At 45.3% G+C, this 26,480-nt stretch overlaps 1 protein-coding gene across 1 annotated transcript; it reads right to left on the bottom strand.

Moving 5' to 3' along the window:
* Positions 1 to 1,874: 1,874 nt before the first annotated feature.
* Positions 1,875 to 25,645, bottom strand: LOC137818998 (receptor-like protein 7). The gene is made up of 2 exons (XM_068622688.1): positions 22,171 to 25,645; positions 1,875 to 2,057 (listed from the first exon to the last, which is right to left on the bottom strand). Exons 1-2 carry the CDS (start codon positions 25,401 to 25,403, stop codon positions 2,033 to 2,035), a joined length of 3,258 nt encoding a protein of 1,085 aa, XP_068478789.1. The 5' UTR covers positions 25,404 to 25,645; the 3' UTR covers positions 1,875 to 2,032.
* Between the last annotated feature and the right edge of the window lie 835 nt (positions 25,646 to 26,480).

The following is a 26,480-nucleotide window of genomic DNA, read 5'->3' as shown; positions in this document are numbered from 1 at the left end:
GACAAGGTCCAGAACACTTGAAGTTCTTCCTATTAGTCTTCTTAAATATTTAAAAAAAAATGTAGTAAATAAGTTGGGCTCTTTTGTAAGGGTCCAAATAGTATAAATAAGCTAGAATAGAGTGCCTTTAGCATAGTAGGGAGTATGGGTAGCATTCTAGCTTGTTCGTAGCCCATTTGAAGGCATTTTGACCTAGTTTCTAGAAGGATAAGCCTAGAATAAGGGATTGACTTAGTCAAACCCTATGATTGCCCACTTTTTTCCCTTTTCCCATTCTACCCTTTAAGCTTTCTTTCCAAGGCTCCTAAATCTATAAATAGGGAGGCCTACCTCATGTATTCATATGTTGAATGAAGAGTAAAGTTACTATACACAAATTATGTTAGAGTTTGTGAGCATTGTCTCTCTAAACCTTGGTCTTATCTTGTGAGTGTTGTGAGCTCTCAAGTAGCGGCATCTACACTTATCTTGGATTCAATTCACCATCCAAGTGGCGTGATCCTTTACAATTCCCCATCTCCTAAGTTTCCTTTCACTCAACTTTTCCATTCCATTTCCATTCCTATTTTCAATTCCAAAATATGTCTTATTCTTGTTGTTGTTTCCTTATTTTAAATTCGGTCACTATGTTGTTTTGCTCACCTTGTTCTTGTTAAAATTCCGCACCTAATTTGTCATTCATCTTCACCATTAAAGGTGTTTTTCCTTTGGCCTTATGGAAATGAACCTTCACATCTACTTAACACTTGTTAAGTTAATGTCCAGTGGGAATTTTCCTTAGGCTTCTCACCTATATTTGTTCTAAAATATAAATCTAAGTAAAGTGTCACTAATCAAATAAACAATCTGATCTGATCGGTCATCGGTAGTCGATGACGTCAGCATCAGAGAACCACGTGGACCCCTTGCAGGGTGACACGTGGACCAGGTGGCAGAGAGGTAGGGGGACGATCGCCAAGAGAGGTGATCGGTGGTCAGTAACCAAGTTACCACCGACAGATCAGGCGGCAGAGAGGTCGGGGGATAGATCACCCAGAATGGTGATCGGTGGTCAGTAGCCAAGTGACCACCAGCAGACCAGTTCCCAGACTCGCGCCTGGAGGCAGAGCGCGAGTAGCGAATAAACACTGATCAGTCATCGGGTGTATTGTCATCGGGGTCTCGTGTTACACGCAGTTAAACTGGGACTAAGGTTCCCAGCGAGAGCGTTACGCATGGACCTCGCATGAGCACACCTCAAGGAATCATGCACGAGAATGGCCTGAGGGAACTAGTAAGCCAGTCGGTGATTGGTGATTCCCTAAACCCATTATGTGCGTGTCATCCAGAAGGGTAAGTCGCCTACACAGAGAGTAACGTTCGGTGAGTGTGCCTAGACCAGCCACACCCGACGCCCACTCCTAAGAGTGTGCAATTTACCCAGATAAGGGAAGCATCCTAAGTTACTCCGCAAGGGCGTAGCTTAGGCAGACAAAGAGAGGCGCTAGAGCCCTTCCAGTAAGTGACACGTGTGTGGTTAGATGTGAGTTGCAGGCCTTCCCGTGTCACCATCTGAGAGGGGTGCGGTCCAGACAAAAGAGCACTCCGTACCGCTAAAGGTACAGACAGGCGCAGCCAAGCGCAGACATGCGCAGACTCTCACGCTCCCCATTGCTGATTCTGAAGGTACACTTTCTCTGAAAAGCATGACAGGGTTCTGACACATGCCAGAAAAGCATAACAGAATTCTGTTATGCCCAGAAGCAGGGAAAGAGAGATAAAAGGCAGAATCAGAGGGAGAGTGAGGGGGAGATAGAGGAAAAACAGAGTGCAAGTTTTTCTCACACACACATTTTTACTAAGTTTCCAGTTTCTGGTGGTTCTGTTGAACTAACTTGATCATCGGAGTGCAAACGGCCGCTAGAGGCGCCGTCTGTGTATTTTGCAGGTCACATCTTGAAGCCATCTGAGAGAGAGAGTTCAGAAGGTGATTCTTCAGGAGACGCAGTCGCGAAGACAGGGCAGAAAGTGTTACGAAGCGATTCACCCACGTTCAAGTTGCCGGCAGGATCACAATCCTAAAATCAAATCACATCAATTAGTCCTAACAATAAATGCAACATAAAGCAAGGCATAATCACATTCAAGCTATACATTAGTAAGCCCCATGTTTTAAGCTTCCTCCATAACATATATAACTCCATAAAACTCAGCAACCATAGCAGTCTGAACTTTAAGAAACACAGAGAAAACACCAATAAACTCCCTCATACTCCCACGAAAATACATCCACAAGTAGCAAGACCAGGATATCCCCTAGCAGCCCCATCAGTGTTAATTTTAACCCAACCTAGTGAAGGGAACTCTCATCTAATAGGAAGAGGACGAAAAACTTTACCAGTATGAGTATTAATACCAAAAAACTTAATCACGTTGAAATCCAACATATCGTTATTCATTGAAGCTTTAGACGAATTTCCCATTAGACAAGTTAAATCTTTAATTACCGAAATAGCCCTAGAAACATCAATCGTCTCCTGAAATCTAGTATAATTCCTCATACACCATATCATCCAAATAGAAAAAGTTATCACAACAAGCTTAATCAATTTAACCAAAGGACTTCCTTCACTCTTAATAAAAGAAAGAAGATCATAATGACTTCAAAGAAGGCGAAAAGATTGTTTTTGAAGCAAATGTTAACATACCAAATTATTACATTTGAGTTATTCGCCTTTTAGGATGAATCATTTTTTTACATAATTGTTTATAGTTACTTACTTTCCTCAAAATTGTGCCAGTTTGTTAATACTTGAACGATTTATTTTTTTACGTGTATTATTTATCTTTATGCATTGTTTTATTAATTTTAGTATGTTTACTTTATTTATTTATTCGTATATGCTGATATTTATTTCTTATATATTATTATTTGATTTGTAATTATATTATTTATTTTCCTATTTAAATTTACATAAAAAAGGTTGTACTAATTACCAAAGTATAAAAACTGGTAATAGCATAACATACAAGACGTATCAAGATGCTTGCTAGGCAATGGGGCTATTGGTTGATGATAAAGAATTTATTGATGCAACTAAAGAATCTAGCTACCTTGCTTCTGCACATCAACTGAGAAATTTTGTTTGTTACACTACTAATGATGAATACAATGGCTAAGCCTGATGAAGTCTGGAAATGTACTTGGAAGTTACTACTATTGACATTTTATATAAAAAGAGGAGAGAGTTTAACTTACCAGTATAAATGAAATACTTATTCCAAATTTAATTTATGATTCAAAGTTATGTAATGTATGTTTGTTTTTGTATGTCTTAATCCAAAGTTAACTAATAATTAAAATGGTATGTAATATAAATTTCTTTTTCTAGGCCTTCATATTGAGGATTATGAAATACATAATATTTGTCTTCTGCAAATAGATGAATCATTAGTTTCAAATGGTAATTCTTTGAAGGACTTCAGTCTGCCTTAACCTATTCGTTCAAGCAGAGTACGAGGCGCTGATCGCCGGGATTCTGCTGGCCAAGGAGATGGGAGCGAGGGTGCTGATGGCTAAGAGTGACTCGCTGCTAGTCACGGGGCAAGTAACAGGCGAGTTCCAGGCCAAAGATCCATAAATGGCGGCTTACTTGGCGTATGTGCAGGAATTGAAGAGTTCCTTTGCCTCCTTTGAAGTAGTACATGTGCCCAGAGAGCAGAATGCCCGAGCTGACTTGCTTGCTAAGCTCGCCAGCTCAGGCAAGGGGGGTAGGCAGAGGACGGTGATTCAAGAAACTCTGAAGACGCCAAGAGCATTTGTAGCAGATCAACTGGTCCTTCAGATAAGCAAGTCGACGGAGAGAGCAGCGAGAAGCCATAAGTCCTTGATGCAAGAAACTCTGAGATCGCCGAGAATTAGAGCATGTCAAGGAGAGAAGGTGAATGTGATGCAGGTCTGCGCCACCCATGAGCCAGACACTTGGATAACACAGTACAAGCGGTGCCTGGCAGATGGCCTCCTCCCGCTGGATCCGACGGAAGCTAGGAAGGTAAAGAAGAATTCCAGCAAGTACACATTGATTGATGGCGATCTGTACAGGTTCGGGTTCACTCACCCACTCCTGGAATACATACACGGCGAGAAGTGCACGAGAATCATGGCAGAGCTCCACGAAGGTATATGCGGAAGCCACGTCGGGGGTCGAGCTCTGGCCGCGAGAACTCTCCATGCAGGCTACTACTGGCCATCTATGAGAGAAGATTGCAAGAAATATGCCCAGTGTTGCAAACAATGCCAACAGCACGCCGATTGACACAAGGCACCTCCCGAGGAGTTGAAGTCGATCTATAGCCCTTGGCCGTTTCATACTTGGGGAATCGACATCCTGGGACCTTTCCCGCTGGCGATCAGGCAGATGAAGTACTTGGTGGTGGCGATTGAGTATTTCACCAAGTGGATTGAAGCAGAACCTGTGGCCCAGATCACCGCACACAAGATCGAAGGTTTCGTATGGAAGAACATCGTGTGCCGGTTTGGAGTGCCTAAAAGCCTGGTGTCGGATAATGGGACGCAGTTTGCAAGCCACCTGTTGAAGAAGCTTTGCGAAGGGGTGGGAATTCAACAAGTGTTTGCATCCGTCGAGCACCCTCAGACAAATGGCCAGGTGGAGTCAGCTAATCGGGTGTAGTTGAGAGGTTTGAAGAGAAGGCTTGAAAAAGCCAAGGGAAGTTGGGCTGAGGAGGTGCCCCGTATAGTCTGGGCGTACCACACCACCGAGCAGTCAGGAACCCATGAGACCCCGTTCAGCTTGGTCTATGGGTGCGATGCCATGATTCCGGTGGAGATCCAGGAGAGCTCACCGAGATTCCAGAACTTTGTGGAGGAAGACTCGAATGAAGAAAGAAGGCTGAACCTGGATCTACTGGATGAAGTCAGGGAAGAGGCGAGGTTGAAGGCCGAAGCCGTGAAGAGAAGGATTGAACGAAGATACAACTCGAAGGTGATGCCAAGGGAGTTTAGAGAGGGTGATCTGGTGATGAGGAAGGCCCACCAGTACGAGATGGAGAATAAACTGTCGCCCAAGTGGACTGGACCGTTCAGGGTAACCGAGGCGCTCGGGAACGGCGCCTACCGCTTAGAGACGCTGGAAGGAGGGGCGATTCCTCGCACCTGGAACGCCACGCACCTGAAGTTGTACTATAGTTAAGAACTTTGTAAGTAAAGACAAACACAAAGTCACTTTACAATGTCTCTGATGAAACAGTTTGAAGGGGGCACTCTTTTTTCCCTAAGGAGGGTTTTTAATGAGGCCACCCAATAAAAGAAGAGTTTTCGAAGTATAAGGTGTTTTCAGATTGCATGTTTGCTTTTTCCCAAAAGTTTTGAAGAAAGACCTTGTCGCTTGTACGTGATTTAAGGCAAGGAAAGATATATCGTATGCTTTCTAAAAAGTTTTAAGTCCTCATCGTTTTTCGGCGATTGGAGGCACCAGTTGAAGTTTTTAAGTCCTCATCGTTTTTTGGCGATTGGAGGCACCAGTTGAAGTTTTTAAGTCCTCATCGTTTTTCGGCGATTGGAGGCACCAGTTAAAGTTTTTTAAGTCCTCATCGTTTTTCGGCGATTGGAGGCACCAGTTAAAGTTTTTAAGTCCTCATCGTTTTTCGGCGATTGGAGGCACCAGTTAAAGTTTTTAAGTCCTCATCGTCTTTCGGCGATTGGAGGCACCAGTTAAAGTCCTCATCGTTTTTCGGCGATCGGAGGCACCAGATGAAAGACCTCAACGCCCTCGCGCGTTCTGAGGCAAGATAAAGACCTCCTTGCCGTCGAGCGAGTGCAGGCGAGAAAGAGTAAAAGTCCTCCGTGTTTCTGGGGGCGAGAAGATGTAACCCTTGGGGCAATGTAGAGGCACCAGTGAAAAGTCCTCCGTGTTTCTGGGGGCGAGAAGATGTAACCCCTAGGGCAATGTAGAGGCGAGTTTAAAGACCTTCTCGCCGTTGAGCGAGTTCAGGCGAGTTTAAAGACCTTCTCGCCGTTGAGCGAGTTCAGGCGAGCGAGTTCAGGCGAGTTTAAAGACCTTCTCGCCGTTGAGCGAGTTCAGGCGAGTTTAAAGACCTTCTCGCCGTTGAGCGAGTTCAGGCAAGTTAAAGACCTTCTCGCCGATGAGCGAGTTCAGGCAAGTTAAAGACCTTCTCGCCGATGAGCGAGTTTAGGCAAGATAAAATCCTTCTCGTCTCGAACGAGTTCAGGTATGGTGCAGAGAGTGGAAGAAGTTTGAAAGGTGGCTAAGGTAGGTTCGAAGAGAACGCCTAGTCAACCGGTCTTTGTTCTGAAGTTCAGGGAGGTAAAGAAGGATCCCAAAAGGCGTTTCTATCCCCAGATGGAGAAACAATGGCCAAAGCACGAGGCTAGAAGAAAGCTGGTATCACCAAGAGTTTTTGGCGATCAGGAAGGGTTCAAACAGCGGCGAGAAGGTTGAAAGACCTGTTTGATAAGGCAGGTCGAGTGGGACGGTGTTTTAAGCCAGTAACTGAGTTACAGTTCGTTGCTTGAGGGATATTCTTATGATAAGGTTAGTTGCCTTAAGAGTACAAGTTGGTTAAAGTGATTTTTGCTTAAATTTGAAGTGGTTCGAAGCAGTTAAGTCAAAGGTCGTGTTTGCAAAATCGTTAAGTTAAATCCGATAAAGTTGAATATGCAAAGAAGGTTAAAGCGCTTAAAGAAGTCAGGAGAGGGAATACCCAAAACTTTGTCATTAAGATAAGTATCTGTTAAAGGCACATATACACGAGTTTATTACAGAATAATACAAGGGAAATCATAAAAATAGCAGATGAAGAGGAGTTGATTAGTCTTCAGCAGGAACGACTTTTCCATCTACTACTTCATTGTTCAGTGACACCAGGCTGAGATCCAGGTCGGGGAATAGGCAAGCGAATTGTTCCCGAGCAGCTTCGAATCCAGCAGCCAGAATCTGAGCAGAGTTTAGCTTGAGTTCTTCAATTTGCCCCTGAAGTTCCTCAATCTGCTTCTTGAGGTCTTCAGTTTGCTCTTTCAGCTCTTTATTTTGCTGCTCCAGCTCTTCAACCTGTTTTTTAAGTTGTTCGTTGGTCTCTTGAGCCTGGAGAAGGTCTTCAGTAACCTTTTTGGATTCCGATTGTGCTTGGGCCAACTCAGCAGCCACCTTTCCCTTCTCTTTGTTGGCCTCGACGAGATCAGCCATGGCGTCGTCCCTCGCCTTTTCTACTTGCCCAAGTAGTTTCTCTCGGTCGATCGACCTCTGCTCCAGTTTTTGCACCTTAGCGGCGTCAGCTTTCATGAGAGCCTCCAGGTCGACCGCCCTGGCGCGAAGAGGCACAATTTTGCTTTCCAGCTCGACCTTCTCTTGGGCAAGTTGGTGAACTTTGTGGCGAAGGTCAGTGGCCTCCTTGCGCGCCAGCCTGAGCTCGGTATTCATTGCATCCTCCACTCAGGAGTGTTCGATTTCTGCGAGCGTCAGGCTGAAAGACAACTTCTCCACCTCGACCCTCATGGTGCTGTTTTCGGTTTTGAGGTTGAAGAGGTCGTCTTGGAGCCTCCTGGTTGAGCCTTCCACAGCCCTGGTTATGATCGCTGGGATATCCTCTGCTATGGTTTTCAGCTTGGCAGTTAGAGGCTCCCACATCCTTGTGACCTCAAGGGGAAGGTTTGCTGCTTGGAGAGGCACCAGGTGGGCTTGTTGTGGGTTCTCGTCGCCACCTTCCTTAGCAGGTTCTTCAGTAGTTGCTTCCGGGCGTGGCGACACAATCGGGGATTCGGTAATCAGAATCAGAGAGGTATGAGCAACCTCATCCCCGATTGGAGCATTTTCTGCAGCTAAAGCGTTTGAAGGGGGGCCCCCTCCAGCTGACGCATATGGCGTAGAGGCGCTTGGGGGGTCCTCCAGGAAATTTGGCTCTTGGGCCTCAGCTGCACGTGGCGCAGTGCCCAGTGGAACCGCTTGGACTGGAGATGCAGGAGCCTGTGGGAGTGGCGGTGATGAAGGAGGAGCAGGCGTCGATGGTGGTGTTGAGGTTGGAAGAGGGGGTGGAGCGGGTGGTGAAGAAGGTGCCACCCTCTTCCTCTTTGTAATGAGGCCATCTTCGGTGACCTCGTCATCCTCTTCTTCCTCCTCATGGATGACTTGAGCGGCTTTCCTTTTAGGCCTTTTAAGAACCAGTTTTTTGCGTTGGGCGGGTTCCTTAGGTGGTGATCGCCCGTGGACGATAGCCTTCTCCACCACCGAGTTGGGCACTGTTTGCAAGCCCGTCGCCAATCCATGGTTTCGGGCGAGCGCCTTAAGTTCAGCGAGCATGCCTTTGCCCAACATGTCGTCTGCATGAAACGAAATTGCATGGGTCAACTCAGGAAAAAAAGAAAACAAATGCATAAGGTAGTACGCAGCGAAGCAGATGATATGTGCAGGAAAGATAAAATCAAAGTCTTGCGCATAACGCGCAAGACGCCCAGAAACAGCTAAACAGAAGCAGTATCAAAGCAATAGTTTAATGTTCTAACCTATTCGAATTTCTAGCTGGTCTTCGTAGAATTCGAAGCAGATCAAGGTGGTCGCCAGAGAATCCAGGCCTAAACCCGTCGAGCAGTGGCTCGAAAAGGAGATCGGAGGAAAAATCTTCAAGCTAGGAAGATCTCTGGAGGTCGATCTCCAGGACCAGATCGCCGAGGTGATTGAGCGGCATCTGGACGCGTTTGCATGGTCCGCTTCGGACATGCCCGGGATTGATCCCGACTTCTTGTGCCATCATCTGGCGATGGACAATTTGGTGAGACCGGTGCGACAAAGGAGAAGAAAATTCAACGAGGAGAGGAGGCAGGCGATCAGGGACGAAACAAAGAAACTCCTCGCTGCAGGCCACATCAGGGAAGTCCAGTACCCTGAATGGTTGGCAAATGTCGTGCTGGTGAAGAAGAGTAACGGGAAATGGCGCATGTGCGTCGATTTCACCGACTTGAACAAAGCTTGCCCAAAGGATTCGTATCCTTTACCAAGCATTGATGCCCTGGTCGATAGTGCTGCAGGGTGTAAGTTGCTGAGCTTCCTGGATGCCTTCTCGGGATATAATCAGATCAAGATGCATCCCATGGATGAAGAGAAGACAGCCTTCATGACGGAGAGATCGTGCTATTGCTATAAGGTGATGCCGTTTGGGCTGAAGAACGCGGGGGCCACGTACCAGAGGCTGATGGATCGAGTACTTGCACCAATGCTGGGAAGGAACGTGCAAGCCTACGTCGATGACATGGTCGTGACCTCGCAGGAAAAGAGCAAGCACGTTGCAGACTTGGAAGAATTGTTCACGACGATCACCAAGTTCAAGTTAAAGCTCAATCCGGAGAAATGCATTTTCGGCGTGGAGGCTGGAAAGTTTTTGGGTTTCCTCTTGACTGAAAGAGGAATAGAAGCCAACCCAGACAAGTGTGCCGCCATCTTGGCGATGAGGAGCCCAGCTACGGTGAAAGAAGTCCAGCAGTTAACAGGTCGGATGGCAGCCCTATCTCGCTTCGTGTCAGCTAGCGGAGAAAAGGAGCATCCCTATTTTCAATGTCTGCGGCGCAATAATAAGTTTGTTTGGACGAAAGAGTGCGAGGAAGCTTTCGTCAAACTGAAGGAGTATCTGGCGAGCCCGCCGGTTCTGTGCAAACCGCTGGCGGGAATCCCTCTCAGGTTGTATTTTGCTGTGACTGAGAGGGCGGTGAGTGCGGTGCTCGCCCATGATCAAGATCAGGCTCAGAAGCCTTTTTATTTTGTGAGCAAGGTGTTGCAGGGCCTAGAAACGAGATATCAGGCCCTGGAGAAGGCTGCGCTCGCTGTGGTGTTTTCGGCGAGGAGGTTGCGCCACTACTTCCACAGTTTCACAATACTGGTGATGACTGACCTGCCCATCCAAAAGGTCTTGAAGAAACCCGACGTTGCGGGAAGGATGGTGAAGTGGGCGGTAGAGTTGTCAGAGTTTGATATTAAGTATGAGCCCCGAGGCCCGATCAAGGGGCAAATCTTTGCAGATTTCGTGGTTGAGCTCTCATCAGAGGCGACGCGGGTTGAAGTAGACGATTTCCGTTGGGTACTTTCTGTGGATGGATCGTCGAACCAGCAGGGCAGCGGTGCTGGAGTCATATTGGAAGGACCTAACGGCGTGCTGATCGAACAATCTCTGAGGTTCGTCTTCAAAGCCAGCAACAATCAAGCAGAGTGTGAGGCGCTGATCGCCGGAATTCTGCTGGCCAAGAAGATGGGGGCTAGGGTGTTGATGGCTAAGAGTGACTCGCTGCTAGTCACGGGGCAAGTAACAGGCGAGTTCCAGGCTAAAGATCCACAAATGGCGGCTTACTTGGCGTATGTGCAGGAATTGAAGAGTTCCTTTGCCTCCTTTGAAGTAGTCCATGTGCCCAGAGAGCAGAATGCCCGAGCTGACTTGCTTGCTAAGCTCGCCAGCTCAGGCAAGGGGGGTAGGCAGAGGACGGTGATTCAAGAAACTCTGAAGACGCCAAGAGCATTTGTAGCAGATCACCTGGTCCTTCAGATAAGCAAGTCGACGGAGAGAGCAGCGAGAAGCCATAAGTCCTTGACGCAAGAAACTTTGAGATCGCCGAGAATTAGAGCATGTCGAGGAGAGAAGGTGAATGTGATGCAGGTCTGCGCCACCCATGAGCCAGACACTTGGATAACACAGTACAAGCGGTGCCTGGCAGATGGCCTCCTCCTGCTGTATCCGACGGAAGCTAGGAAGGTAAAGAAAAATTCCAGCAAGTACACATTGATTGATGGCGATCTGTACAGGTTCGGGTTCACTCACCCACTCCTGGATCATGGCAGTGCACGAGAATCATGGCAGAGCTCCACGAAGGTATATGCAGAAGCCACGTCGGGGGTCGAGCTCTGGCCGCGAGAACTCTCCATGCAGGCTACTACTGGCCATCTATGAGAGAAGATTGCAAGAAATATGCCCAGTGTTGCAAACAATGCCAACAGCACGCCGATTGGCACAAGGCACCTCCCGAGGAGTTGAAGTCGATCTATAGCCCTTGGCCGTTTCATACTTGGGGAATCGACATCCTGAGACCTTTCCCGCTGGCGATCAGGTAGATGAAGTACTTGGTGGTGGCGATTGAGTATTTCACCAAGTGGATTGAAGCAGAACCAGTGGCCCAGATCACCGCACACAAGATCGAAGGTTTCGTATGGAAGAACATCGTGTGCCGGTTTGGAGTGCCTAAACGCCTGGTGTCGGATAATGGGACGCAGTTTGCAAGCCACCTGTTGAAGAAGCTTTGCGAAGGGGTGGGAATCCAACAAGTGTTTGCATCCGTCGAGCACCCTCAGACAAATGGCCAGGTGGAGTCAGCTAATCGGGTGTTGTTGAGAGGTTTGAAGAGAAGGCTTGAAAAAGCCAAGGGAAGTTGGGCTGAGGAGGTGCCCCGTATAGTCTGGGCGTACCACACCACCGAGAGTCAGGAACCCATGAGACCCCGTTCAGCTTGGTCTATGGGTGCGATGCCATGATTCCGGTGGAGATCCAGGAGAGCTCGCCGAGATTCCAGAACTTTGTGGAGGAAGACTCGAATGAAGAAAGAAGGCTGAACCTGGATCTACTGGATGAAGTAAGGGAAGAGGCGAGGTTGAAGGCCGAAGCCGTAAAGAGAAGGATTGAACGAAGATACAACTCGAAGGTGATGCCAAGGCAGTTTAGAGAGGGCGATCTGGTGATGAGGAAGGCCCACCAGTACGAGATGGAGAATAAACTGTCGCCCAAGTGGACTGGACCGTTCAGGGTAACCGAGGCGCTCGGGAACGGCGCCTACCGCTTAGAGACGCTGGAAGGAGAAGCAGATTATGAAGGCGGCCGGCGAGACCACAGGGAAGGTGTATGAGGACACCCTAACTCGCCAATTCCAGTAGAGATCGCACTCCCAAGTTAGCTATGCACTGGGCAGTACCATGCATAAGTAACTTAGCCAAAATGAGAGTAGAAGCAGCGCCAAGTCAAGGAGCCTCCAGATGATGGCACGTGTACGACTGGATGCGAGCCACGTGTCCAGGTCTGTAACTGCCAGGAGAGAGAAAACAACCAAGTATATAAGAGTTCTCAACAAACTTTCTGAGGTACGCACGTTCAGTTCATACTCTTTACGCTTGCGAGTTCTAGAGCTGACTGTGAGAGAGGATTTGCACGGTTCTTGTTCTCTTAGTATTCTTGAGCGTTGGAGTGCGATCGGCCGCAGCGGCGCCGCTCTGTTTCTTTGCAGGTTCTTGAGGTAGATCCCGAAGAGGAACGGAGGTGAGAAGCGGTGCGCACGTCGATCCTTTGACGAGGCAGTTTCCAGCGTTCCGGTCAACAGGCAGGATCATCAGGCGCCCACCGTGGGGCCGTGTAAAACTTGCTCCCATCCACAGCGTGAGTTCTTGAAAGTTTTCGAAGTTTTCTGCGTGGTTGTGTGCTGGTGCAACCATCGTTCGCTGTTTGCTTGAGTTTCATTCGGAGAATTCGCGTTTTGTACCGTTCGTTTGGCTTTTCGATCGGTGGAGTGAAGTTTCCTGCTATTTACGCGTAATTTGTTTGGTGGAAGTTCGAGTTCTTTCGCTCGTTTGGTTGCGGTGGTTTCTGGTGAGGTTGTGGTTTTCTTTGAAGGCTTACGGTGTTCTTGAGTTTTCTTGCGCAGTTTCGCACTATTTTCTCCGGTTGATCGCTGATTCGATCGTGGTTGAAGTGTCGTTCGCTGCATTCTGAGATTCGCTGAGTTCATGAGAAAGATGAGAAGCAATCGTTCAAGTCCAGTTGCGCCCGTTGCTGACGAAGGCGTCGCCGCCATGACCATGGCGCAGATGGCAGAGATGATGCGCTCGTTGCAGGCAATTGTGGAAGCCTCACGCGTAGAGCAGGCGAGAATACATGAGGACCTGGTCGCCTCTCGCGCCAGGAACGAGGAGCTTAGCAAGGTAACTGAGGAGCTGCGTCAAGCTCTTCGGGAGCAGCAAGGACGTTCTTCTGCTGAAGAGGTGGCACCGTCGACGCCACCTCGTGTTTTCCCAATGCCTTTTGTTCAGGCGATTACTGACACGCCTATTCCCACGAGCGTGGTTCCGGTTAAGGCTGTCTTTACCGGCGTGGAGGATCCTGAGGCTCATCTGACCACGTTCCATACGCAGATGATGCTGTCGGGAGGGTCAGACGCCGTCTACTGCAAGATGTTCGTGAGTACGCTCCAGGGAACGGCGATGGAGTGGTTTGTGAGCCTGCCTAACGGCCACATAACCAATTTTCAACAGTTCTCGAAGATTTTTGTCGAGCAGTACATCGTGAATAAGGCACCGCCCAGGGTGTCTTATGATCTGTTTGATATAAGGCAGTACCATGGGGAGTCCCTCAGAGATTACCTGAATCGCTTTGGAGCGCAGATGGTCAGATCGCCGGCCAAGGATGAAGAAATGCTGGTCTATGCCTTCAAGAAGGGCGTGCAGCCGGGACCATTCTGCGAAGCCTTGATCAGGGCTCACCCCGCGACGTTTGCTGAAGTCAGGCGACTTGCGGTGGCTCACATCGCTGACGAGAGTGAAGTCGCCGAGAAGAGAGGCAGCGTGGCTCCCGCCAGGCCACGCGCCCAGACCAGGATCCAGCCGCAGAGGGTGCTGGAAACAGCGGCGGCGGCCAGGAAGGACCAGAGGACTCGCCATCCTTACGACAGGAGAAACAAGGGAAGAAGCCAAGCACGCCAGCCACCAGCACGCCGGGAATACAATCGCCCGCCTAAGCACAAGTTTGTCATGGGACTGGCGGACCTGATCGCCATTCCTAACATATTTGCTAGGTTGAAAGCGCCTGAGAAGGTTGGCGACAAGGTGCTGGGGTCAAAGCCGGATGCCTGGTGCGAGTTCCACCAATGTTTTGGCCACATTTTGGACTCGTGTTTGTCTTTAGGATACCAGCTCGACGATCTGGTTAAGAGCGGGTTCCTAAATGACTATCTGCTGGACAGGAGGACAGGGGGAGCGTCAAGTTCCCAGCCAGCAGGTGGAGAAGCCCAGCAACACGAGATGCCTATCCACGAGGAGATCCACACCATTGCAGGGGGCTTCTCAGGTGGTGGATGCACCGCATCGCAGAGGAAAAAGTACGCGCGATCGGTGATGACAGTGGATATGTTTGAAGATCACTCGCCGGAAGTGGACATTACGTTCACCAAGCAGGATCTTCGGGACGTTGTACCTCATGACAACGATCCCATAGTTATTTCGTTGGTTACAGCGGGAAGGAAGGTCCACAGAGTTTTGGTGGACCAAGGAAGCTCGGCAGACGTGATGTTCTGGCCGACTTTCACGCAGCTGGAGTTGCCCCTTGACCAGCTAAGGCCCTATGGAGGGTGCTTATATGGGTTCGCTGGTGACCAGGTGGAGGTCAGGGGGTACATTGAGCTGAGAACCACGTTTACAGATGAGGCTGGGTCGAGGACGGAGAAAATCAAGTACCTCATCGTAAACGCCCCTTCGGCATATAACATCCTGTTGGGAAGGCCCACGCTTAACAGGATAGGCGCCATTCCGTCGACTCGGCACATGAAGGTAAAGTTGCCGTCCATGGAAGGGGTGGTGATCACGATCAAGTCTGATCAGAAAGAAGCGAAAAGGTGCTATGAGAATAGCATGAAAAACAAAAGATCAGTGAGTTATGTAACAACCACCCCACCACCCGGTGTGAAGCCCAGATCGACGGTGACCGAGGAGGCCGCCGGAAGAGATGTGGAGATGGTAGACGCCGAGCTAGGGGAGAGGAATGCTGGCCTGGAGGAGGAAGAGGCGCGGAATCGCCCTGAGGAAGCAAGAGAACAGGGAATCGCCAGGGCGGTGGTCGCCAGAGAATCCAGGCCTAAACCCGTGGAGCAGTGGCTCGAAAAGGAGATCGGAGGAAAAATCTTCAAGCTAGGAAGATCTCTGGAGGTCGATCTCCAGGACCAGATCGCCGAGGTGATTGAGCGGCATCTGGACGCGTTTGCATGGTCCGCTTCGGACATGCCCGGGATTGATCCCGACTTCTTGTGCCATCATCTGGCGATGGACAATTTGGTGAGACCGGTGCGACAAAGGAGAAGAAAATTCAACGAGGAGAGGAGGCAGGCGATCAGGGACGAAACAAAGAAACTCCTCGCTGCAGGCCACATCAGGGAAGTCCAGTACCCTGAATGGTTGGCAAATGTCGTGCTGGTGAAGAAGAGTAACGGGAAATGGCGCATGTGCGTCGATTTCACCGACTTGAACAAAGCTTGCCCAAAGGATTCGTATCCTTTTCCAAGCATTGATGCCCTGGTCGATAGTGCTGCAGGGTGTAAGTTGCTGAGCTTCCTGGATGCCTTCTCGGGATATAATCAGATCAAGATGCATCCCATGGATGAAGAGAAGACAGCCTTCATGACGGAGAGATCGTGATATTGCTATAAGGTGATGCCGTTTGGGCTGAAGAACGCGGGGGCCACGTACCAGAGGCTGATGGATCGAGTACTTGCACCAATGCTGGGAAGGAACGTGCAAGCCTACGTCGATGACATGGTCGTGACCTCGCAGGAAAAGAGCAAGCACGTTGCAGACTTGGAAGAATTGTTCACGACGATCGCCAAGTTCAAGTTAAAGCTCAATCCGGAGAAATGCATTTTCGGCGTGGAGGCTGGAAAATATTTGGGTTTCCTCTTGACTGAAAGAGGAATAGAAGCCAACCCAGACAAGTGTGCCGCCATCTTGGCGATGAGGAGCCCAGCTACGGTGAAAGAAGTCCAGCAGCTAACAGGTCGGATGGCAGCCCTATCTCGATTCGTGTCAGCTAGCGGAGAAAAGGGGCATCCCTATTTTCAATGTCTGCGGCGCAATAATAAGTTTGTGTGGACGAAAGAGTGCGAGGAAGCTTTCGTCAAACTAAAGGAGTACCTGGCGAGCCCGCCGGTTTTGTGCAAACCGCTGGCGGGAATCCCTCTCAGGTTGTATTTTGCTGTGACTGAGAGGGCGGTGAGTGCGGTGCTCGCCCAGGATCAAGACCAGGCTCATAAGCCTATTTATTTTGTGAGCAAGGTGTTGCAGGGCCCAGAAACGAGATATCAGGCCCTGGAGAAGGCTGCGCTCGCTGTGGTGTTTTCGGCGAGGAGGTTGCGCCACTACTTCCACAGTTTCACAATACTGGTGATGACTGACCTGCCCATCCAGAAGGTCTTGAAGAAACCCAACGTTGCGGGAAGGATGGTGAAGTGGGCGGTAGAGTTGTCAGAGTTTGATATTAAGTATGAGCCCCGAGGCCCGATCAAGGGGCAAATCTTTGCAGATTTCGTGGTTGAGCTCTCATCAGAGGCGACGCGGGTTGAAGTAGACGATTTCCGTTGGGTACTTTCTGTGGATGGATCGTCGAACCAGCAGGGCAGCGGTGCTGGAGTCATATTGGAAGGACCCAACGGCGTGCTGATCGAACAATCTCTGAGGTTCGCCTTCAAAGCCAGCAACAATCAAGCAGAGTACGAGGCGCTGATCGCCGGGATTCTGCTGGCCAAGGAGATGGGAGCGAGGGTGCTGATGGCTAAGAGTGACTCGCTGCTAGTCACGGGGCAAATAACAGGCGAGTTCCAGGCCAAAGATCCACAAATGGCGGCTTACTTGGCGTATGTGCAGGAATTGAAGAGTTCCTTTGCCTCCTTTGAAGTAGTACATGTGCCCAGAGAGCAGAATGCCCGAGCTGACTTGCTTGCTAAGCTCGCCAGCTCAGGCAAGGGGGGTAGGCAGAGGACGGTGATTAAAGAAACTCTGAAGACGCCAAGAGCATTTGTAGCAGATCATCTGGTCCTTCAGATAAGCAAGTCGACGGAGAGAGCAGCGAGAAGCCATAAGTCCTTGACGCAAGAAACTCTGAGATCGCCGAGAATTAGAGCATGTCGAGGAGAGAAGGTGAATGTGATGCAGGTCTGCGCCACCCATGAGCCAGAAGAGACAGAGATCTCTGTCCAACGCTCCCATGCTATCAGGACTTCTGGGTCTCCTGAAGCAGCTTTTGGATTCTTTCTTCCCCTTATCCACCCAGTATAAGGGGAAGCCGTCGAGTAGGGATTCGTCCTTGTCGTTGGCACGCACTTGGACGAACCTCCCTTTCCAATCTTTATACGATTGCTGGAAGATGGCGAAGATGGATCTCCCAGCGATCGCGTTCAAGCTAACCCATAGGCGGTCTCCCGGGTGCTTGGCTTCAAAAAGGAATAAAAACACGTCCACCGATGCGGGCAACCCCAGGTGGGCGCACACCACTTCGAACGCTCGCACAAACGCCCAACTGTTGGGATGGAGCTGGGCGGCGGCAATGTTGAGCTCGGTTAGGAGCTCCCTTTCGAAACGGGTGAAAGGGAACTTGAGTTTCACCTTCTTGAATAAGGTTGTGTAGACGAAACAGAAGGGCCCGTCGGCACTCACCTTCTCGTCAGCACAAACAGGCAGCTCGGGGGGGCAAGGTAGCACTATCATCCTTTCGTCGTGCTCCTTGTGAAACGTTTGATGAGGCTCATCCCCCTTGGTCAGCCGCAAAACTGCTCCCGCAGTATTCACCGAAGATGTCTCCCTTAGAAGGGTCGAGTTGGCCCAGGGATACAAGGTTTTGAAGTCTGGCAAGGGAGCAGAGGCTCCTCCGGCGATGGGTGGAGTCGCCTGGGCCAGGACAGGTTGGGAAGACGCAGGCCTCTCAGCCTGCGAAGATGAAGCGCCACGAACTGGTGTTGGGTCGTGTGCTTGTGAAGGCAAGTTTCGTGCTGAAGGAGGAGGGTTCGGGGTAATCTTGGTGCGAGTCATGATAGCAGTTGCAAAGGAAGACGAAAGGAAAAATGATCAGGGGGTTACAAAGGCTGACTCGATCATAGAAGGAAGGTGAAAGACGAACGAATGTAGGTTCGTTGCGACGATTGACGAAGCCCTAAGTTACGCAGAAGAATAAATGGAAAAACAACCCACAGCGTATGCACCAGGCAGTTACAGGATGATGCGAATCGGTTAAAATGCAAGGAAAGCCAGCAGAAGAAGGAAAGTAGGTACCTTTTGATGATCAAGGAGACGATGAAGGTTGATGGAGATGCGGGATGCTGGAGAGCGCTGAGAGTTTTTCGCAGAAGAAAGTTGGAGCGTTCGTGAATGCGAGGGAAAGTGATGGAACAGTGCTGAGTGAAAATGGGTTTAAGGGTTTTTTCAAAATGGGTTTAGGAAGCGCAAACGGCAACTGAAGAGAGCCGTTGATGAAGCCACGCGTCAAGTGATGAGTGAGGGGTTTGGTGGAGCGTCAGAGCAGCGGAAGGTACAACCGCTTGGAATTCTGCGTCAGCGCCACGTAGATCGGTGTTGACGTGACTTTTTCAGTCTTTTCGCTAGACAAGTCTTCGCTTAAGACTGGGGGGCTTGTGTACCGCCCTGGTGGTCGGGAGTGATGACGTGGCACCCTGCTACAGTATAGGCGTGTTTGCAAGGCGCCAGGTTGGCAGGAGGGAAGGAAGTCGGGGGGTTCGTGTAGTCGCCAGTTGTTAAAGTGGCGTGTTCCGATCTCCAGCTTATCAGAATAGGCGATCACCAGGTTTAAGATGAAGTCGCCAGATGTAGTTTCAGGCGACCAAGCAGTTGGAGATCGCCGAAGAGGAAGGAGAAGCAGATTATGAAGGCGGCCGGCGAGACCACAGGGAAGGTGTATGAGGACACCCTAACTCGCCAATTCCAGTAGAGATCGCACTCCCAAGTTAGCTATGCACTGGGCAGTACCATGCATAAGTAACTTAGCCAAAATGAGAGTAGAAGCAGCGCCAAGTCAAGGAGCCTCCAGATGATGGCACGTGTACGACTGGATGCGAGCCACGTGTCCAGGTCTGTAACTGCCAGGAGAGAGAAAACAACCAAGTATATAAGAGTTCTCAACAAACTTTCTGAGGTACGCACGTTCAGTTCATACTCTTTACGCTTGCGAGTTCTAGAGCTGACTGTGAGAGAGGATTTGCACGGTTCTTGTTCTCTTAGTATTTGGTGATACCGTCACTGACTTGAGCGTTGGAGTGCGATCGGCCGCAGCGGCGCCGCTCTGTTTCTTTGCAGGTTCTTGAGGTAGATCCCGAAGAGGAACGGAGGTGAGAAGCGGTGCGCACGTCGATCCTTTGACGAGGCAGTTTCCAGCGTTCCGGTCAACAGGCAGGATCAGTATGTAATATAAATTTCTTTTTCTAGGCCTTCATATTGAGGATTATGAAATACATAATATTTGTCTTCTGCAAATAGATGAATCATTAGTTTCAAATGGTAATTCTTTGAAGGACTTCAGTCTGCCTTAACCTATTCGTTCAAATTCATATATTTTGGAAAATAGATTTCTTATTGATTAATTTAGTTATGATAGAACAAGCATGTCTGAAATGCATGCATCACTTTCAGATGTCTTACTACTAAACAACTAAATGTATATGAAAATATAATGATAGTAGTACATACTCAAGTGGGAGGTTTTTTTTCTTATATGGATATGGCAGAACAAGAAAAACATTTATGTGGAAAACATTGTGCACTAGAATTAGATCAAGAGGAGTGATTGTGTTAAATGTAGCTTCAAGTGGAACTTCTTTTGTATTGCTTCCTGGGGAAGAACAACTCATTCTACCTTTTGTATTTCACTTATAATAAATGAGGAATTAACCTGTAGCATAAGTTGTGGAAGCCTTCGTGCTAAGTTATTGATTGAGACAAAGTTGATTATATGGGATGAAGCTTCAATGATGAATAGGTTGTGTTTTGAGGCTTTCGATAGAACATTAAGAGATATTATGAAGGTTGTGGTTGAAAAGAACAGTAACAAACATTTTGGTGGTAAAGTTGTTATATTGGAAGGTAATTTTAGGAAAATTTTGCTTGTTGTCAAGAAGGGATCAAGGTACGTTGTAAACTATTCTCAATTATGGAAATATTGCAAAGTTTTTAAACTTTCAGAGAATATGGTATTAACAAGTCAGGAATCAGTTGAAAGTGTTGCAGAGATCAAAGAATTTGTTGATTGGATTCTAAACATTGGTGATGGAAATATGAACTTAAATGGTACAGAGGAAGACATAATTGAAATACCCAAAAATCTGTTAATCGAACACAATGATTCACCTTTACCAAGTTAATGAATTTATCATATGTTTATTGCCTGAAGAAGAAGTTACTTACTTAAGTTCAGACACATCTTGCCAATATGATGAACAAGAAGACATTCAAGATGAGTGGTTTACATAAGAGTTTTTAAACGGTATTAGATGCTCAGGAATTCCTAATCATTTCCTAAAACTTAAGACTAGTGTTCCAATAATGCTTTTAAGAAATATTGATCAAGCTAATAGATTATGTAATGGCACCAGATTACAAGTTAATGAGTTGGGAAAAAATGTTATCGGTGCTACAGTGATTATAGGAAAAAACATTGGCCTTAAAATACTCATTTCTAGAATGGACTTGATTCCTTCACATAAAGGACTAGCTTTCAAGTTTCAAAGAAGACAATTTCCAATATCCTTGTGCTTTGCAATGACTATAAATAAAATTCAAGGTCAAACACTTTCCAAAGTCGGGCTTTATCTTCCAAGACCTATATTTACACATGGACAGTTATATGTTGTTGTTTCTCGAGTAAAATCTGAAAAATATTTGAAAATCTTAATTTTGGATGAAGACGGACAACAAACTACTTCAACAAGTAATGTTGTTTACGAGGAAGTATTTGAAAATCTTTAAAATATGAAGCTACATCACATATGAGGTATGAACATTATTATATTTTCAATTTATTTTATTTGGTCAATTTTTTTATACATGTAAAAATCGTGACTCTCATAATAGGAAATGTGATGGTGTACCAACATATGTTATTTGTAGTAGGCTCAAGATGATTCTGTTGCTAAGCTTACAAGTATAATCAAACTTTGTTATGGTATGAATATTTTTTCATGTTCTTGTCTTTTGAAAATATTAATGGTTGAAATAATGTTATTTTTGTACAGGAAAATAATGGAAAGTGTGTATACCAGGAAAAGAGATTCAAAGATCATAAGTTATATACTCTTCATTTGGATTCAAATACACAAACTTGCAAAAGGTTTGAAAATGTGTTTTTGTATCAAGACGAACAACAAATAACCTCAACTACTATATGGTTTAGAAGCAAGTATTTCAAATATTTAAACACATGATTTTCGTCACACATATAAGGTATGAATATTATTATATTTTCAATTCATTTGTTTGTTTTATTTATTTTTTACATATAAAAAACGTGACTTTCATGATAACAAATGTGATTGTGTACCAGAATATGTCATTTGTGGAACAACAAGCTCAAGATGATTATGTTGTTGAGCTTACAAGTTTTTCATTTATTTTATTGATTTTATAATCAAACTTTGTTCTTGATATGAATATTGGTGGTTGAAATGATACTATTTTGGTACAGGAAAATAATTAAAAGAGTATATAAGAAGAAAAGAAATTAAAAAATCATCAATTAGATACTCTTCATTCACATTCACATATCCAAAGAAACTGAACGTCAACTTATAAAATGTGCCGCGTCTTAGTTTGTGATTTACTAAATCCAAGTCTGCAACATAAACCTTAGTTTTCTTTTAACCAAACAGTGATTCAGTGTTACATAATACATACTAATTATTCTCAAAAATGATTTTTTTTATGTGCACTGTGCACCCAATTGTGCAACATAAACATTGAAGTCATTGAGCTCTGGATTGATTGTCTCCCAAGTGTTCGTTTAAAATCTTGATTGAGCATTGACTATATTCTGTAAGTTTATTTATTTATCTATTTATCTTGCTTATCACCGATTGCCACAGAAGGCACCTTCTGAAAAATCAGAGGTGTCATTATTATTGCTTTCTCACTATTTGCTTGCCACTCTAGATAATTTTGACGTGTATTATGTACAGCATATACAGTCTGTTTTCAAATGAAATAATGAAGACAACAAGGAAAGAGCAAATCAGAAAATGATCATCTTGTGTGTTATTAAGGGGAATATGATTTTGATGAATGAGTAGAATTTGAAGCTGATGATGAGGGGTAACATGTGCAATTGGGGTCATGAATGACCCTCTTCATAGATATGTCAAGTTTGGAACAGAAAACACAATACCTTCCTCTGAAGCTTGGATAGTCCCAAACATCTTCTTCACTAGAATCACCGTCCATCTCTTCTGCATCATCATCCCCTTCGTCATCCTCAATAGGGATATAAGCTAAGCCGAACAGTGAAAAAACTCGCAAAAGAAAATTATCAATGGTATCATTGCTCCATTTCCTTCCTCTCTCCCATATCATCAATGTAGGAAGAAATACTCCAGCTCCAACCCCAAAACCAACTCCAGTAATTATGTACTGCCAATCAAAGTCCTTGGCTGATTCTGTAGTTTTAGAACTGGTATTGGCACTGCAGTTTGTAATCAAAGGAGGGCCACACAATCCTTTGTTACCAATAAAGGAAGTTTCTGGAAATGATTGAATTTGGGTGCCTGTGGGGATTTTCCCAAATAGATGATTAAATGAGAGGTTCAGGACTGATAGGAAGGATAAAGTTGCAAGTTCTGTGGGAATGTTTCCTTCCAGTGAGTTGTTTGATAAGTCTAAGCACTCAAGATCTTTCAGATTTCTAATTGATTGTGAAATTTTGCCAGAAAAAGCATTATTTGACAAGTTAAGTGTATAGAGTGCCTTAAAGTCAAATAGCTCTTTTGGTATTTCCCCTTCAAAATTGTTGAATGAGAAGTCGATCGAAGTGAATAGAGTTAGAATCTTAATCAGATCCATCCGTTGACCTTTTATTGTAACTGTCACTGAATCACGATAATATTTTGGGCTATTATATTGAAGAAACTGATAATGGATATGTTTTACCTTGGATTCAGCTTGGTTTTCATCAGACATCATTGCCTCCCACCTTGTGAAGCAGTTTCCAGGTAGCTTGCCATTGAAATTGTTTATGGCCAGATCCACTATTTGAAGCATATTCCACGTGCCATTGGTCTTTGGACATCCAATGCGACCATACAAATTATTTTTTCGTAAGACTAAGACCCGGAGTGTGGATATGTTCTTCAACAAGCACGGAAACACATCCATAATGTTGTTGTTTCCAAGGTCCAACACTTCTAATGAAGTACAATTTGAAAGAGAGTTTGGAATCTTTCCATCTAATTTGTTGTTATGGAGATTCAGAGTCCTTAGAGAACAAGCAGATGAAAACATATCTGGGACAGGGCCCATGAGATTGTTCTTTCTCAGATTTAATACCCCAAGGTTCATTGCCATCAAACATGAGGGAATTGTTCCAGAAATGTTATTATTGGAAAGATCAAGCACTAGAAGATATGAAGCATTGCAGAGGGAATCAGGGATACTGCCATTCAAAGTATTGTTTGAGAGAGAGAGAAAAATTGTGAAAGCCAGGTAATTACCTATGTTTTGTGGGATAACAGAGTTAAATTTGTTGCTTGAGAAGTCCAAATAGAATGTATTTTCAGGAAAACCCGGTATTGGCCCCTGAAGTTTATTATGATGAAGATCAAGGACTAACAACTTGGAAGAAAAATTCTGCAAAGGTCCTTGGAAATGAGTGAAAAAATTATGAGAAATATTAAGCCTTTCAAGATTCTGTAGTTTCCAAATCCAGTTGGGCACTATTCCTTGGATATGGTTATCTGAAAGATCTAGAGAGGCTATTCTGGAGTGATTTCTCAAGAAACCAGGGAAAGTTTTCAAGTTGCAGGATGCCAACCTTAGATTGTTAATGCTGGGAAAGTATGATGGGTCAGAATTTGTAACATTCACATCGACTGATAAGTTGTTGTATGAAAGATCTAGTGTAGTTAAATTTCTGATCCCCGAAAGCTTATTTAGATGCATTGTCCCATTTAACTTGTTTGAAGAAAGTATGAGGATAGAGAGTCTACTGAGTTGGTATATAGATGCTGGAAAAGACCCTGATAGATTGTTGCAACTTAAATCGAGGACGTTTAACTTAGAAGAAGACACATTTGTGAATTCATCTAGTCGACCAAACTGATTATGGGAAAGCATAATTTTTTGCAGCTGTGGGAGTGTAAAAAGGGATGAAGGAATGCTCCCACTAATCGAGTTATAACGCAGGTCAATGCTAACAAGATTTTTCTGTCCTTCAAAGTGAGAAAATGATGGAATTGCACCACTCAAACCATTATTAGAAAGGTGTAAGTAGGTAAGATTTTTGGCTATTTCAAATGATGGAATTCGACCTGTGAAGTTGTTATATGACAAGTCCAGGTAACTGAGTTCTGTGAGGTTTGACAGTGAATTGGGAAGCGTTCCGTTAAATCGACAACAAGAAAAATCCAATTCAGTTAAGTTCCTCATGTTACCAATAGAGTGTGGAAGTGCTCCAGAGAAGCTTGTGTTACCTACTCTTAAGGTCTGAAGAGATCCTGGTAGGAAGTCTGGAAAGAAACCTTGAAGATTTTTGTTGAAGGATACGTCAACAACTGACAATGTTCCAATGTTGAAGATCTTCTGTGGAAATGTTCCGGTCAACTGGCAATAAGAAAGACGTAGAATGCTCAGAGATTTCAAATGGGAAAATGCTTCTGGCACCGGGGATGAGAAATTGTTCCCATTAAGAACAAGGACTGATAGATTCGAAAGTGTTGCCAGGGAAGGCTCCAGGGGTCCTGAGAGATTGCACTGTGACATGCCAACTTCTTGCAGGTCATGCAGTGACATCAAAGCGCTGCACCATTCATGTTCTGCAGCTGATATACTTACGCCATCCAAATATAGTTGCCTAATACTTGTGAGATTTTGGACAAGCTTTCGTAGATTTGGGTTCTCAAGCTTCAGCCCGTGGCCAGTTAAAGAGGATTGAGAAGAGATATCAAGAGTAACCAACCTTGTCATTTGAGAAATCTCTATTGGAATCTGACCCATGAAGCCCGCACATGACAAATTCAGATAAGTCAAATTTTCCAACTTGTTAAATCCAGATGGAATGACAGTACTGAAGTTATTACCAGCCAAATTCAATTTATGAAGATGTTGAAGACTGAAAACAACACTCGAATCATCAAATCCACCACCGATCAATTCTCCACTCAGGTCAAGGCCAATGACACGTCCCTCGTCGTCACATGTTACACCTCTCCAATTGCAGCAATCAATGCTTTGATTCCACAACTTAAGTTTGCTGGAATTTTCAGGCTCGAATGTGAGGTTGTTCTTCAGATGAATCAGCAATGATTGTTGATCCTCTAGACATTTGCCAGTGGTGGCAGATAAGTAGATACTGAGATATATTAAGTAGCAGAGAAAGAAAGAAAGCAATGAAACTAGTGTGATTCTCATTGGTGTCTACTCTGAGGGACAATCAAACAACACAACAGTGAAGAAGGGAAGGAACAGATGGTGGTCTCATAAAGTTTAATACCCATGAACAAGACCCTCGTGCCCCGTGTTCTCCTCTCTTTTATCTTCTTAAACTCTTCTAAATTTTTGCAAGGAATCTAGGTCAAAAAGTGTAAAAGTTGTGTTGAATACGGGTAGAGTGCAGAGAAGGTTAAGTGAATTAGATTAGAATGAAGTATTTTGAAAACAGAATGCAGACAATAGAGTGGTCAGAGATATAAACTTCAACGCTTGCACCGTTCAAAGTAAACATAGTCATAAGGTATAAGTTGATTTTGTAAAATGCTGGTTTGCTACAAATGATGAAATATTAGGCTACCTTATCGTGAAGACCAAGATTTTTTTATTGCATTTTACGCGTTTTGATATCGACCCCTCTAATTCACGTTTGGACTTTTTTGGTAGCTTCCGATCTGAAACCATGAAAATTTAGATTATTCAAAACAAAGACCCTACCACATTCATATAATGCTGATATAAATCATTGCAGTTTTGTCAATATTATTATGACGACAATTTCCATTCAGTGGATCAGCCTGAACGCTAGGTATTATTTCATTATGCAAGCTCTTACCGTTGAGGTAGCTTTTCATCAACGGGAAATTATTTTATTTATAATTAACATTTTTTGAGACTGACATTTAAACATTTTTAGTCATTTTTTTATGAGAATATAAAGATTGAGTTTTTGATAATAAGAATGTAAAATTGAAATAATTTTTTATCTTAAATACGAGTTGTGAATCATAGATACATTGAAATAAATATTCAAATTATATGAATTAAAATATTAATTTTAAATGTTGGAAAATAAATTATGAAACTGAAAATATATATTTTTTTCTTTTCTAAAGTAATATATTTACCGTCAATTATTCTGAAAAGATTAGTAATGATGGACTCATTTATCTTGAGAAAGTTTTATTTCTAGTTTTGAAGATCAGAAAAATTAATTTCTATTTATTCATTTATGAACATTTCTTAGAATATTTCATTCTTAAAGTTATTATTAATTCG

This window comes from Phaseolus vulgaris, chromosome 10, assembly GCF_000499845.2.
Source record: "Phaseolus vulgaris cultivar G19833 chromosome 10, P. vulgaris v2.0, whole genome shotgun sequence".
In the NCBI taxonomy this organism is placed as follows: domain Eukaryota; kingdom Viridiplantae; phylum Streptophyta; class Magnoliopsida; order Fabales; family Fabaceae; genus Phaseolus; species Phaseolus vulgaris.
The sequence above is the reverse complement of the archived record's forward strand: the minus strand, read 5'-3'. Positions and strand labels throughout refer to the sequence as shown.